The sequence below is a fragment of the Trachinotus anak genome, unplaced genomic scaffold (genome assembly GCF_046630095.1).
Source record: "Trachinotus anak isolate AG129_WGS33_773 ecotype Australia unplaced genomic scaffold, CSIRO_AGI_Tana_v1 ptg000023l, whole genome shotgun sequence".
Lineage (NCBI taxonomy): Eukaryota > Metazoa > Chordata > Actinopteri > Carangiformes > Carangidae > Trachinotus > Trachinotus anak.
Window position 1 is genome coordinate 8,877,379 of NW_027273874.1, and position 14,707 is coordinate 8,892,085.

The window sequence follows — 14,707 nt, forward strand, 5'->3', positions numbered from 1 at the left end:
GTGGAGATGTGATCCTGGAGAGTCCTGCTCTGCCTGTGATGGAGGGGGACAATGTCACTCTGCGTTGTAGAAGAAAGGGATCTTCCCCCACCCCCCCAGCTGATTTCCTTAAAGATGGCCGAGTCACTGAAACTGTATATCAAGGCAACATGACCATTCTCAATGTTTCCCTTGCTGATGCAGGGCTTTACAGTTGTAGCATCTCTGGAGTTGGAGCATCAACACAGAGCTGGCTGGCTGTCAGAGGTGAGACACAACAGCCCAATTTACAGAACCGATGGACAGTTAAATATACAGGTAACAAACATGTTTTTGCCATTGGTAGGGCTACAAGTGTAAACTTTGTCTTGAGAGTGATGCAAGAAGAAAAGCAAAGGACTAGCAAAGGAAAATCTGTAGGGTCCAACCTCTGGGAAGCATCTCGTCCCATTCTGCCTGTGAGATTGTGAGATTTCAACATGACAAAGGCAAAGTTTTGGCTGATGTTGCTTCTAGAGGAAAAGTCAGGGGGTCACCACAGGCAGTAGGATATGGAGACAATAAATATTTGTACAAATTTCTCATCAGTTCATCTGATAGTTGATGAGTTATTTCTGTCCATGGTGGACCAACAGAAAGCCCACCACAGCCATCTGTGGAGCTGGGACGATAGCATGGCTAAAACTCAGACTGCAATCATCAGGACCTGATCCTGACAGAGCAAATGTTGTTTTCCAACAAACTAATCTCTTCCTTCACATACCTGTACATATTTTGACCTGAGAGAGTTTATTGTCTCTGTGGAGACAGTTTTAGACAATGAGAGATATCACACCTGAACTCAGACACAGTTCCTCATGTTAACAGCATGTACAGCTGCTGAAAACACTCCTCAAGAGACAACACCTCAACAGGATCAAGGATCTTCTAACTCTCATCAAGACAGCCAAAAAGCGTATTTCTCAAAATGCTCCTTCAAATACGTAGATGTTGTCATTCTTGCTTAATTTCTGCTAAATCTATTAACGCTGTGAAATACTTTGACCATATTTATGGCCTTGTCAGCTCAGTGCTGATGGACTTATCTCAACATCTGATCACTTCTTTCAGTTTTAATTCAACATTTTAAAATATATTTCCCTATGTGACCTGACTTTTCTTTTCAACAAATATATTTTCACCTTCAGACAACATGGACATTGATCTTGTAATTTTTTTCTCTACATGTTTATTATTTGCTAGAATGGTTGAATACCATACATTATAATGTAGCACCATGTTTCATGATGTAACAGCACATCCCCTCTCTTGTCTTTACCACACAGAGCCTTGTCCTCAGACCGCTCCTCCCTCAGACTGCTCCTGTCACATTTACCTCGTCTTGAGGACGGTTTTCACTGTTTTAATGGTGGCTCTGCTCCTGCTGCTGGTGGGACTACTTCACTGTGGGAAGCTCAAAGTGATATAAAAATAACTGACACCCACTCACATGTAAAGGCAACTGTCAAAACAAACATGTATATTTACTTTTTCATTTGGTTCATATGTATCAGCCCCATCATCTCTACTGACCTTTAACCTGAGCCCTTCGTTGCTTCAGCAGCTTGTCTGCTGGTGGGTTTTATAAACACGTGCGACTGTGGTTCTTGTGAGACCACAAACACTGTGCAGCTCTCATCAGGTAAAATAGCTACAGAAGCTGTTAGACTTACTTCCCCTGCATGTTTATTCTCACACTGGCTGAAAGTAAAAGGTTCAAAACCACGTAGGCCCCTGATTAAAAACATGTATCTCGTGTCTTCTTTTACTTTAGATGCTACAGATGCTGGTGAGAATTGGAGCCTCTAACAGAAAAGCACATAAGAAGATAACAGACATTGTAGATGTTTTCTATTGTGAGCAGCATCAGACTTTCAGAGTAAGACCACAAAGCTGGGTCTAAATTGGGGAATAAATTAGGTTGAAACTTCTCTGTGTTGTCAGGGCCTATGAACTGCTGCAGACCAGTGTTTCTGCTATAATGAATTCTAGTGATATGACTGATATTTTATTTATTTTACCTTGTAATGAACAGTTTTGCCATATTTAAACCAGCATGTGACCATAAAAGACTAAATATTAGGCTGTAGTAGGGTTAGGTTGGTTAGAATAAGTTAAGAATAAGTCATTTTTGTGGATGTAAATAAAAGTGACTTGACTTGACAACTGTCATGTTAATAACTGATCCAAAGATAATAATGACTGTGATGATGATTGTATATTAAGGCACAGCTGGAGAGACGGTTACAGTTTTGTTGTTTGATTTCAAGACACCTTGAGCTCCTTTGATTCACATACAAATTAACATTGCACCATATTTTTGATAAAGTATAATAATGAACTGTAATTTGTTGCATGAGAAATAAAGATCCTCAGAAGTCAAACAAAGACATTTGTAGATTTAATATATGCAAAGTTTCATTTTTACATTCCTTTATGATTTAATTTGTTTTACTGTAACTTCTGATGATCTGTTGATTTTGATGCAGACCAGCAGTTTTGTCCCTTTTTAAGCTTTGAGCTGATCTCACCACCAGAGGGCGGTGTTCACTCTGATCTGACACAAACAGAACATCTCAGTGAATCAGAGCAAAACATCAAATCTGGTAAAATTCAATGACTTAACTCCTTTTACAGTATCATGAATGTACAACAAGTATTATAGCACATCACATGCAAAACAATATGCAACTAAATGATGAATAAAAAAGACAATAAAAAGAAGCTGCTCAGAACACTTATTATCTTTTTCTCATATGTTTGTGTTTCTGAAGTCACGTGACCTATGGGATGTTGGGTTATTTTACACTGAGGTCAAACAAAGGTCACAGAGCTGGTCACAGAGATTAATGATAACTGATCAGCTGAGATCTGACCTGAACAAATTAAATTGTGTGAGTTAAACTAAGGGTCGTTGATTGGTGCATCACTTGTTTCCTCCTCTCTCTGTTTCTCTGTCTTTTTCAGGTGTTTATTTATTTGTTCTTTTTCTTTCTCTAGTTTTCCCTTCCTTTCTGTCATTCTAATAATCATGTCTTCTGTTGCCACCAGTATTTTATCTGTGTTTGGTAACAGTTTCTTATATTCCATCTTTTTGCTCTCAAGATCCTTTCTGATATTTTTACGCAGGTCCTTATTCGTGACTGCCTCCATCAGTATCCTCAGCTCCTGCTTTAGTGAGGTGACTTGTTCTCTCTGGTTCTTCAGATCCATCTTCTGTTCTGTCAGAGTTGAAATCACCTTCTCCACATGTTGCAGTTCCTCCTCACTCCTCTGAAACTCCTCATCTAGTTTTGCATTTGCTGTGTCCAAGTACTCCATTTTCTCACTTTCTGTCATGAGATGCTCTCTGGCTTTCTCTCTTTCTCCCAGTTGAGTTTTATCCTGATGCAACTTATTTCCTGTGTGAACACAGGAGCACAAAAGTGCATTTAGGTGAAGCTCATATCTTATGTGTTAATGTGCTATTGACTTTTGGAGGAACAATTTTAAAGCAAACAGTACATTAAAGCACAGAATAAATATGTTACATTTAGGCTACTGCAAGAAAAATATATTATTATCATTCAAACATCCGTCTACCCAGCAACATTTTCCAGCTCGTCCTCAGACATTTCGTCATGTTCCCAGGGAGCATCCTAATCAGATGCCAGAACCACCTCAACTGGCTCCGTTCAACAGACAGGAGCATCAACTCTATTCTGAGCTCCTTCTGAAGGAAACTCATTTTGGTCACTTGTGACCAGTAATATAATAATAATAATAATAATAATAATAATGAACATTAGGTTGACAACATCATATCACAATAACAAAGTAACAGGGCTAGTAAGTTGACATTGACAGAAGTACAATGAATTTGTGACTTACTGTTGATTTTCCATGCAACAATGAGAACCATAAGAACACACACAGAGCACGCAACCAGGCTGATGGTGATGCGAACTGAAGAACTAGATGGAGCCACGAAGAAATCACCTGAAATAAAATACGGAACAAAAGTGACATTTACATGAATCTGATCAGTTGTAGCATCATTGTATTTTGAACCATTTTTCTACCTGGAACATGAATGTGTGTCTCTCTGGTCTGGTTGATGTTCTTCTGTTGGACTCTACAGGTGAAGCTGTTGCTGTGTCTCTTCTCCACAGTCACTCTGCTGCTGACAGTATAGAGGCCATCAGGACCTCTGACTGTCTCTGTAGGTCCAGCAGGGAGGAGGTTTCCCTCACCGTCCAGCCACAACACCTCAGGCTCTGGATACCAGCCTTTAGACTTACAGTCTAACATCACTCTGTTGCTGACTATGGAAATCTCTATGTCAGGTGACGAGACTGAACCTAATAGAGAGCAAAAATATCAAAATCTGTTGCCACTGGAATGAAAATCAGAAAATGTGATCATTTAACTGGTCAAAATAAGAGTTCTTCTGATCACCCAAAGATCCTTTTTGGATTGGCACAAACGCCCATGTGGTCGGCACAGGTGCCCACCTATCTGGCTCTGACAGCCCTCTGGTTCTCATCTGGTTATGTCATGTGTCACAACGTTTTGATCTTAGGGAAATATATATACTTACATACATCACTGTCACATGTCATTCTTTTATAGTTACCATCAAACACATGTAATCAGGCAATTCAAAGCCTTCTTACGATACCATTTATTCATTGTGGTGCATACCCAGGAGCACAGCATGGTGGCGGTTAAGCAAAGTATTAATGTTCTTAGTTTTTATTGCTTTCACATCTCAGGTAAAACCTCTAGCTCTCATCTCTCTTATGCATTTGAACCTTTCCTGGATGATTGTCACGCTTTCTTAAAAATGGGTGAATACCAACTCACCTACAACAAGCTCAACCACAGACTCAGATCCAGATTTGGGAACGAGGCAGTTGTACATTCCTGCGTCAGAGAGTTTAACTGTGGAGAGTTTCAGTGAAATGTCTCCACACTTCATTTTGGTGGTGGACAGTGATGTTCTGCTCATGTACGATGGATGCCGCTCATTCAGCAGATCCACTCTGTCTCGCCTCAAATGGACAAACCGAGGGTCTAGGTCAGGTCTCGCCCACTCCACCGTCAGGTTAACGGCATCCACAGCAGGTTCCAGGTGACATGGTAAAATGATGTCATCACCAACCATTGCCACGATTGGCTGAGGTGGGCTGATCACCTGAGACTGACCTAAGGGGAAAAAGACTCTTCATATTTTTACTAATGTATAAAGTTTTGGGTTCAATATAATATCCTGATAAGAAGATCATATTTTCTACTTTCCTCACATTAGTCAGTCTTGATTTTTTGATTCACTATGTTAAACTAAGAACTACAGTGTGTAACAGTGTAACAACAGTGACCCCTGGTGGCCAAAGGTAGAAACTACAGGACAACAGCACATAACCTTGACCAAGATTTAAAGACACAAAACATGTCTCCTGGTGAGGTAACCCACTGTGTGTATACTTCTTGTTTAAGTTATGTGATATGATAAAAATGTATCTGTGACTTGCTAAATGTAGTGTAACATTACACTTATAGAGAAGAGAGAACAGTTTGTGAACTGACTCAGAAACTCCCAAACCTGAAACAAGTGCTTTAGTTGCCTGTGTTTTGCCTGCGTTTTAGGAATGTAAGTATTGAATGTAAAGTAATGCTCCTGTGATTCTTACAGAATCAACTAATATTGATGCTTCTGAAGTCTTCGGCTTGTGCTGCCTCTTTAGTCTCTGATCTGTGCAGTTCATCACTGATGAATGGATTTGCCAATGTAACCAATTGCAACACTGCTTTAAAAAAACCTTACACACCCGATCTGATGGAAACATTTAAAGTCATAGTGTGTAATCATCTGTCCTGACTCCACAGTTACACTATGATATTGTAATGATATTACATCTGAAGTCTGACCACGACCTTTTACCATCACACATTAACAACAGTTTTTACCATTTTGTGATTTTGATTGATGATGTGTAATTTACCTCCACAAGAGTGTGTTAGGAGAAGGAGAACAACAGTGTGGTGCAAAATCGAAACACTGCAGTCACTGAGCTGAGTTTTCAAGAGGAGTCTGTTCTCCATGTCAATCATCCTGTAGCTGTGGAAAAGAAAAAAATCAATGACCACACTGTTGGTTTTTCTGTTTTTAAACTCTTAAACAATGTGATTTCATTTTGTATTAGTAACTCCAATAAAACAGAATAGAACATTGTGGTTAAAACAGGACTGAGTAGAATTTCAAGAGGGCAAATGTGAGGAAAACAAGGTAAAATGTTAGCAAGAAGCTTTTACATAGATTTTCAATGTGTATCATGGCTCAGTTTAATTGGCCATTGCTTTCATTATACAGTACATAATGTGTTGCTAACATCTGATTGCCACTAAAAACAAAGCTACAGATGTGTATGAAAAAAGCAAACTGTAGTTTAACTTGTTAAACAAGTGTTTCATATAAAAATCCTACCCTACATACCTGCTGTGAGTTGAAGAGTTATCTCATCTGAAAGGAAACTAAGCAACAGGGTCAGAGTCTAGTCTACAGCCCACAATAAAAACGTACTCTCATCCTTCTGTAATTACTTTATAGTTCCTTTGAATTCCTTATGAGTGGTTGCTCTTAGAGTTTTAGACTACATGAACAATGCATGTGTATTCACCTTTAAAGACACTTTGAGTTATTAAGAATTGTCAAGTCAGTTTAAGCAACTCCTAATAACACTAGAGTGACTGAAAACCTAATATATAAAAGGTCAGTGTTGGTGCAGTGTACTCACACAATAAAAATATGTCTGTCCTTGTCCTTTCATTTTCTTTTATGTATTTATTCATGGACCGTTTTACCAGTTGTTGCTGGACTTTGCACCTGCTCCCTACTATAAAGTGGTTGGCAGTTGTGTAAAATACTACAGTAACATATAAATGGTTAAATAGTGGTTGGTTAAAATACATGTGTATGTGTTTTACTGCAGAGGCAGGACTTAATCATGAGTGAGTAAGTGGAGGTTTGACTCCATGACGTGACCCACAGGTTTCTGAAGAGCAGTTCTGAAGCTGAGAGTGGGCTGCTCCACTGTCGCCATCTTGGCAGTGCCTGACTCCGCCCCTAACTAAGAGGAGGGGCGTGTGTGGAGCTGAGTCTTTCGTGCATGCTGGTTTGTGGTAAGCAAACAGGATCAATAGACAAAAAATAAATGAATAAACAAAAATATGTCTCCCCTGCGGCACACTATTCAAACCAGGATATCTCACATTGATGGTTATGATGAGAAATTTACCATTAGTATTATCTATTTGTATATTATTTCACTATGGGCCTTAAAGCTTCCTGGTGCCCAGTAAAACGTCCAGGGTGTGGTTTCACAATTACTTTACTTCTTATTCATCATCTTATTTGTTCTGGCGCCACCTGGTGAGACTGTACATAAACTTTTTTTATTGTTTTTAGGATCTAAATTCAGAGCTGCTGTGTCTTTCTCTCTCAGAAACCTCAAACCTGCTGTTCCCTCGCTTACCCGATGAAAAACAGGAAGAGGAAGTTCTTACCTATTATATCTTATGTCAGTCTGATGCTCAAACAGTCATCAGCAAGACAACATGGAGGTCACAGCTCTCTGCCTCGGACTGAGTGAGTACTGAGTGTGTCTCTAAAATATACTGAAATAACCACTGATGGAGCCAATGTTACAGACATTTTGATAAATCTGACATCCAGCTTTCTTCCTTTGTCTCTCCAGTGATGAATGTGTTGCTGCCACTGGCTGTGCAACTTCACTTCAGTTATTCTCACAAAGCTGGTAAGTTGCAAAGAGATGACCAGTTACTCATAAATATAGAATTCTGATGTTCATGTAAACCTGCTGCATTCATAAATGACACCTCTATTTAAAAGCGAGGGCAGGTTAATGTAACTGTTTGATATTTACATTTCGACATAGTTTTAATAACAAGAACAACTGGAGTCAAAACAGAGAATTGTGGGGTCATGAGAATTTTAGAATTCTATTCTTTAAGGTTAATACAAGTGAAAATAAGACATAATTTTAATTTCAAAATCTCAAAGAGGAGATATGTTTTATATATATATATATATATATATAATATTTAATATATGTAATATTTTAATGTTGCTGTGTACACAATGAAAAATAGGTCACATACAGCATAAAGGTAGATTTTTTTTCTTATAAAGCAGATCTAGATTCTATATTAATACTGTGAAAGTATCAAATCATCTCTTCTGATTTGGCTCAGCGAGTTGTTCTTATTAGAGCTCCATGGGGAAAAGCCTGAGAGAGGAGATGTAAAACTACTCTGAGATGGTTTTTGGTTCTTAAAACCACAAAATTCCTTCTTATGGACATCAGCATATTAAATAAAGCACAGGAGAAGTGTAGAAAATGGGACCTTTAAATGGCTAAAATAAGATTTTTAAAACTTATTTCATCATGCATCACAGCAAAGTTACTCAATTGTTTTAATTTGGGCAAAAAAAGTCAGAATATTACCTTTTCTTTTTTTATTGTGCAGTTTCTCCTTTTCTGATTGTCTGATATGCAGCCTTTCCTCAGGTTGTTCCAAACAGACAGCAGCACTTTGAGCATGAGTCCATTGCTGTCAGCTGTGAGGGGCTGGAGGGCCTGACTGGATGGAGAGTGCTGAGGAAGGTCAAAGGAGTTGTTAAATCATGTGCTTCTACCTGGGAGATTTCAACAGGACCCTGTGAAATTGACACTGCATACGTAGCACTTGACAGTGGACAATACTGGTGTGAAATGGGAGGAGTGAAGAGAAGCACCACTGTCAACATCACTGTCACTGGTATGCAAACAGTGAAACAATAACTACACAAGGGTTGCAAACATATTTTCAACATAAAAAACACTTCATAACAAGATGCTTTTATTTTTCCAAACCTGTGTTGTTCAGCTGGTTCAGTGATCCTGGAGAGTCCAGTTCTTCCTGTGATGGAGGGAGATAACGTGACTCTACGCTGCATGAACAAGATGTCCTCCTCTGAACTCACCACTGAATTCTATAAAGATGGCTTGTCCCTGGGGGGCAGCGATACAGGAGGCCTGACCCTCTCTGGTGTCTCCAGGTCTGATGAAGGACTCTACAAGTGCAGCATCTCTGGAGCAGGAGAGTCAGCAGAGAGCTGGCTGACTGTCAGAGGTGAGACACAGTAACGTTTCAAACATTAACCAAAGACGCTGCTTTGTACCTGACTGCTGCAAATTTACAGCACATAGAAGTATAACAAGCACCAACCTGTAAATGCTTTTATCTTACTTCATGTTATAGCTTGGTGCTTAAAGATTTAGAATAGTTACAAAAATATTTTTACTTTTAAAGTTGTCCTACAATTTCATTTTCAGAGAAATGTCACATTCATAAAGGCAATGGTTCCCAACCTTCGGGCTGGGGACCAGTGTTTGGCCGCAAAGTTATTACAAGTGGACCAACAAACCATTTACAAAACAGCACAATTTTGGTAAAAGATATAACTATACTATAAAAATACTAATAACAAAAGAAGGTTGGGACTACTGTGTAAAACATAAATAAAAACAGAATGAGATGATCTCCAAATCATGTAAACCCACACTTAACTGAAAATAGAGCAAAGACAACATATCAAATGTTTAATGATGACATTTTATTGTTTTATTAAAAATATATTCTCAGTTGGAATTTGATGCCAACAACACGTCTGGGCCCAAGTTCATTTGAGATGGTCTGAGGCAAACTGAAAACTGTCGTCTGGTGTGGCAAATCAAAGTTTTTATATTCTCTTTGGAAATCATGGACACAGCGTCTTCCAGGCTGCAGAGGAGAGGGACCATCCAGCTTGTAACTGAGCATCTTTTTCATAAAACAAAGACGTTTCTCAGTTTCAACATTTGATGTGTTGTCTTTGTTCTATTTTCAATCAAATATATGTTTACATGATTTGCACATCATCACATTCTGTTTTAATTTACATTTTACAAACTGGTCCAACTTTTTGGAAACAGGGTTGTATTAAGTGTAAAAAAAAAGCATGTTTTCTACAGCAGTTTTTTGCTTTTAGCATTGCTAGAGATAAAAGTGTCACTTTTGTCTTGAGGGTGATGCCAGAAGAAAAGCAAATGAGGATATGGAGACAATAAATGTTCTCATCAGTTCATCTGATAGTTGATGAGTTATTTCTGTCCATGGTGGACCAACAGAAAGCCCACCACAGCCATCTGTGGAGCTGGGACGATAGCATGGCTAAAACTCAGACTGCAATCATCAGGACCTGATCCTGACAGAGCAAATGTTGTTTTCCAACAAACTAATCTCTTCCATCACATATCTGTACATATTTTGACCTGAGAGAGTTTATTGTCTCTGTGGAGACAGTTTTAGAAAATGAGAGATATCACACCTGAACTCAGACACATTGTCTCATGTTAACACCATATAAACCTCAAGAGACAACACCTCAACAGGATCAAGGATCTTCTCCTCATCCTCCCCCCCCTGGCTCAGTTCAGTTCTCCATCCTCTTACCTGTTGTCATCGCCATTGTGTGTGTGGCTGTGCTGCTGTTGGTGGTGGGGCTACTTCACTATCGGAAACAAAAAGGTACAGAAAATAAAGTATATATACATATATACACTGTAGAAAGCACCAATATTAAAAAAGGCTGTTGCTGAACAGAATTGTTCAATACTGACATTTGAGAGTGACAAGTGGGTTGTTTTAATTTTCATAAAATCCCAACAATGAAGCTGCAGTGTACAAAGCTTTTACCAGCCCAGTTTGTTTTGTATCAGCAGAGGCATTTTTTATTGTGTGATTTTAGAGTCAACTGGACGTTTGATGATGATAACTCAACCATATGTGTAATTTTCCTATTAGTTTGCAAATTGTATCTCTCTTCTAATTATCTCTCTATTTCAACCATCTAGTTTCACGCTCTTCCTCTGAGACGCCAACACCAGGATCAGACCCAGGCAAGTATCACTTTGTCAAGATCTTGCTACTACAAAGTAAACACAAGAGAAGCAGAAGTAGTGTCTCACATTTATGTGTGCAGTTGCAGTTCTGACATCATTTCCTTTGTTGTTGTGTTTATTCAGTTTTGAAAGTTTGTACTTCTCAGCTTTCCTAAGACTTTGATACATGTACCTTCATCAATAGAGAACAACTAATTTTCCAACACTGCTTACTGAGGTATAATTTTCCCTTTTGAGATAAATGATAATAGTTTTCATAATTTTTTTCTAATGTTTCAGGATGTCGAGAGGCAAACGTATCCGATCCCAACAATGTTACATATGCTGTTATCACAACGAAGAAGACAGACACAGGTACATTCCTGAAGTCAGTGATTCAATTATGTTTAATTCATCTTATGCTTCTGCTCCAGCGTGCTGGTGCACGAACTTCCATCCAAATGACCACTTGGGCTCAGGAATGAACTGATTTGATTTTGGTGGTCAAAGGTCAAGGTCACTGTAACCTCAAAAACATTGTTTTAGTATTGTGAACATACAGTGCCTTGCAAAAGTGTTCACCCCCCTTGGTATTCTTTCTATTTTGTTGCCTTACAACCTGGAATTTACAAGGAATCTTGGGGGGGTGTATCTTTTAATTTACACAACATAACTACCACGTTGAAGATGCAAAATATTTTTTTTTAATTGTGAAACAAACAAGAAATGAGACAAAAAACAGAAAACCTGAGCGTGCACAACTATTCACCCCCCCCCCCAAAGTCAATACTTTGTAGAGCCACCTTTTATAGCAAATACAGCAGCAAGTCTCTTCAGGTATGTCTCCACAAGCTTGGCACAACTAGCCACTGGAATTTTTGTCCATTCTTCATGGCAAAACTGCTCCAGCTCCTTCAAGTTGGATGGGTGCCGCTCGTGTACAACAATTCCATTCCAGGACTTTTAACTGTTTCTCCTTAAACCACTGGGTGTTGCTTTAGCAGTATGTTTAGGGTCATTGTCCTGCTGAAATGTGAACCTCTGTCCCAGTCTCAAATATCTGGAAGACTCAAACAGGTTTCCCTCAAGAATTTCTCTATATTTTGCGCCACCCATCTTTCCTTCAATTCCGACCAGTTTCCCAGTCCCTGCCGATGAAAAACATCCCTACAGCATGATGCTGCCACCACCATGCTTCACTGTGGGGATGGAGTTCTCAGCATGATGAGAGGTGTTAGGTTTGTGCCAGACATAGCGTTGTCCTTGATGGCCAAAAAGTTTAATTTCATTCTCATCTGACCACAGCACCTTCTTCCACATGTTTGGGGAGTCTCCAATATGCCTTTTGGCAAATTCCAAAGGGTCTGCCTTATTTTTTTCTTTAAGCAATGGCTTTTTCCTGGCCACTCTCCCATGATGAATCCCAGCTTTGTGCAGTGTGCAGCCTATAGTGGTGCTATGGACAGATACTCCCATCTCTGCAGTAAAGCTGCCCAGCTCCTTCAGGGTTATCTTTGGCCTCTTGGTTGCTTCTCTGATTAATGCCCTCCTTGCCCGGTCCGTGAGTTTTGGTGGACGACCCTCTCTTGGCAGGTTTTGCTGTGGTGGCAAAATCTTTCCATTTTTAATCATAGATTTTATGGTGCTCCATGGGATCAGGATATGGGATATTTATATATATATATATATATATATATATATATATATATATGGTTGGGGCTTCAAAGCAAAGGGGGTGAAAACATATGCTCGCACCACTTTTCAGTTTTATATTTTTTAGTTTTTTTCCGTATTTAACTTCATTAATCTGGAGTATTTTGTGTAGGTCCATTACTTAAATTCAAATTGAAAATCCATTTAAATTCCATGTTGTAAGGCAACAAAACAGAAAGAATACCAAGGGGGGTGAATACTTTTGTAAGGCACTGTAATATCTCTGCTTAGAGGCTTGAGGGAATTTCTTCAAATTTTGTAAAAACATCAACCTGGATGCAAGGAGACACTGATTAGGTTTCTCACAAAACACTTTTTAGCCATTAATGCAGACTTCACATAGCAATCATGACAAAATTTCACACAAATGGTTAATATTATATATGACTTTGGACAAACAGAGATGTAATCTGAAACTGCTCTGACTGGCGAAGGTATACAACTGCGAGGTGGTAATGCTAGTTAATTTTCAGTGATACAATAAGTTCAGAGTTAGTTGTGTTTTAAATTTATAATTTTAGTACATTTATTAAATTTCATTAATATGTTTGGGTTTTACAGACAGCATTCGTATCTGTTTTTAAGAACAAGTGATTTCCTTTTCATATATAAAAACATTATAATGTTTTCCCTTCATGTCTCAGTTTCTAGAAAGGCAAATGTATCTGACCAAGACAAAACGACGTACGCTACTGTTGTATACAGGAAGGAGGAAGGTATATATGTATATATATATATATATATATATATATATATATGTGTGTGTGTGTATATTTATTTTTTTTACTTGCTTTGATTTACATCATTTTTATCATCATTTTTCATTTTTGACATCTGTTCAGCACTTCAGCAAATCTCTCCATTCTTTGATAATGATCATTTTAAGTTCAGGAGCTATGATAAAGATACACTTAATCAAAATGGAAATCTCATTTTTTGGCTTTTTGCCTTTATTTGATAGGGCAGTTGAGAGAGAAGGGAAATGGGGAGGCAGAGAGAGGGGGAATGACATGCAAGACAGCGCAGGATTCAAACCGGGGCCGCCTGCAGTGAGGACTATAGCCTCAACACGTGGGGCAGGTGCTCTACCCACTGAGCTAAACACTGCCCTGCTACTGAAGTTACTCATAATTTTTTAATAAATATATTCAGTCCTGTTATCTAGCTGGTAATGGAAATGCCAAAATTAGCAAGTTATTACAAATACATAATGATAACCTATATGAAAAAAATTCAAAGGAAACTTGAATAATTTGTCGTTCTCAATGTGTCAACACTTTTTCATTGCATGTAATTTTATTTAATATCAATGCTTATATTTTTGCTATCTTCCAGGTTGGTGACATCAGAAAACACTGGACTAAAGGGCAGAGACTCCGTTGACACACTGTTACATGTATCGTTTTCAGTTCTTTAATTAAAATATTAGGTAAGAATGAACTTGAAGGAATTATGTGTGTACTTGTTAGCTTGTTGTCTCATCAAGCTACAGTATTTTTAGCTTGTGTAATGCTGGTTGTTGTGTAGCTGATCTGCGAGTGTTGCTGGCTGTTTAAGTAGAGGGAAAAAAATGTGTTAATCTGTGGATGCAGGCTGTGATCCAAAATATCAGGGAAAAGAGAAATATGTGGAACTACGAGGAATTGTTGCATGACAGTAAATTGTAAAACTTTTGTAAACACAGCAAATAAAATCCACAGCAGCTTGAACTCAGTGTCACTTTGATGAAATTAACAGTGGGTTTCATCAGGTGTATATTTTGGTGGTTATTCTGTGTATGTGTGTGTGTGTAACGAGCGCAGTGTGATAACTCTTGAGTCGTCTTATGAATTCATTTCATTTTGATCCAGTCATTGAGAACACATAAGTTTGTACTTGTATTTTTTTTAGATGAGTCGAGCGAATCTGGTTTTTCATTGTATAAAAAAAACAGAAACAGTGATGTTTTTATACATTTTTCAACAAATACAATCGCAAGGTTTCCTAAAGAAAGAAGAAGCACAAATTGGAAA

At 38.4% G+C, this 14,707-nt stretch overlaps 2 protein-coding genes across 2 annotated transcripts; one reads left to right on the top strand and one right to left on the bottom strand.

The window, feature by feature from the left end:
- Positions 1 to 2,415: 2,415 nt before the first annotated feature.
- Positions 2,416 to 6,478, bottom strand: LOC139607020 (butyrophilin subfamily 3 member A2-like). The gene is made up of 5 exons (XM_071459567.1): positions 6,003 to 6,478; positions 4,864 to 5,205; positions 4,080 to 4,358; positions 3,889 to 3,996; positions 2,416 to 3,419 (listed from the first exon to the last, which is right to left on the bottom strand). The coding sequence occupies exons 1-5, from the start codon at positions 6,109 to 6,111 to the stop codon at positions 2,923 to 2,925; spliced, it is 1,335 nt and encodes a 444-aa protein (XP_071315668.1). The 5' UTR covers positions 6,112 to 6,478; the 3' UTR covers positions 2,416 to 2,922.
- A 1,073-nt stretch (positions 6,479 to 7,551) lies between these two features.
- Positions 7,552 to 13,748, top strand: LOC139606646 (Fc receptor-like protein 5). Its single transcript, XM_071458907.1, has 8 exons — positions 7,552 to 7,645; positions 7,755 to 7,814; positions 8,578 to 8,838; positions 8,947 to 9,192; positions 10,477 to 10,629; positions 10,956 to 11,036; positions 11,283 to 11,357; positions 13,657 to 13,748. The coding sequence occupies exons 1-8, from the start codon at positions 7,615 to 7,617 to the stop codon at positions 13,746 to 13,748; spliced, it is 999 nt and encodes a 332-aa protein (XP_071315008.1). The 5' UTR covers positions 7,552 to 7,614.
- The last annotated feature ends 959 nt before the right edge of the window (positions 13,749 to 14,707 follow it).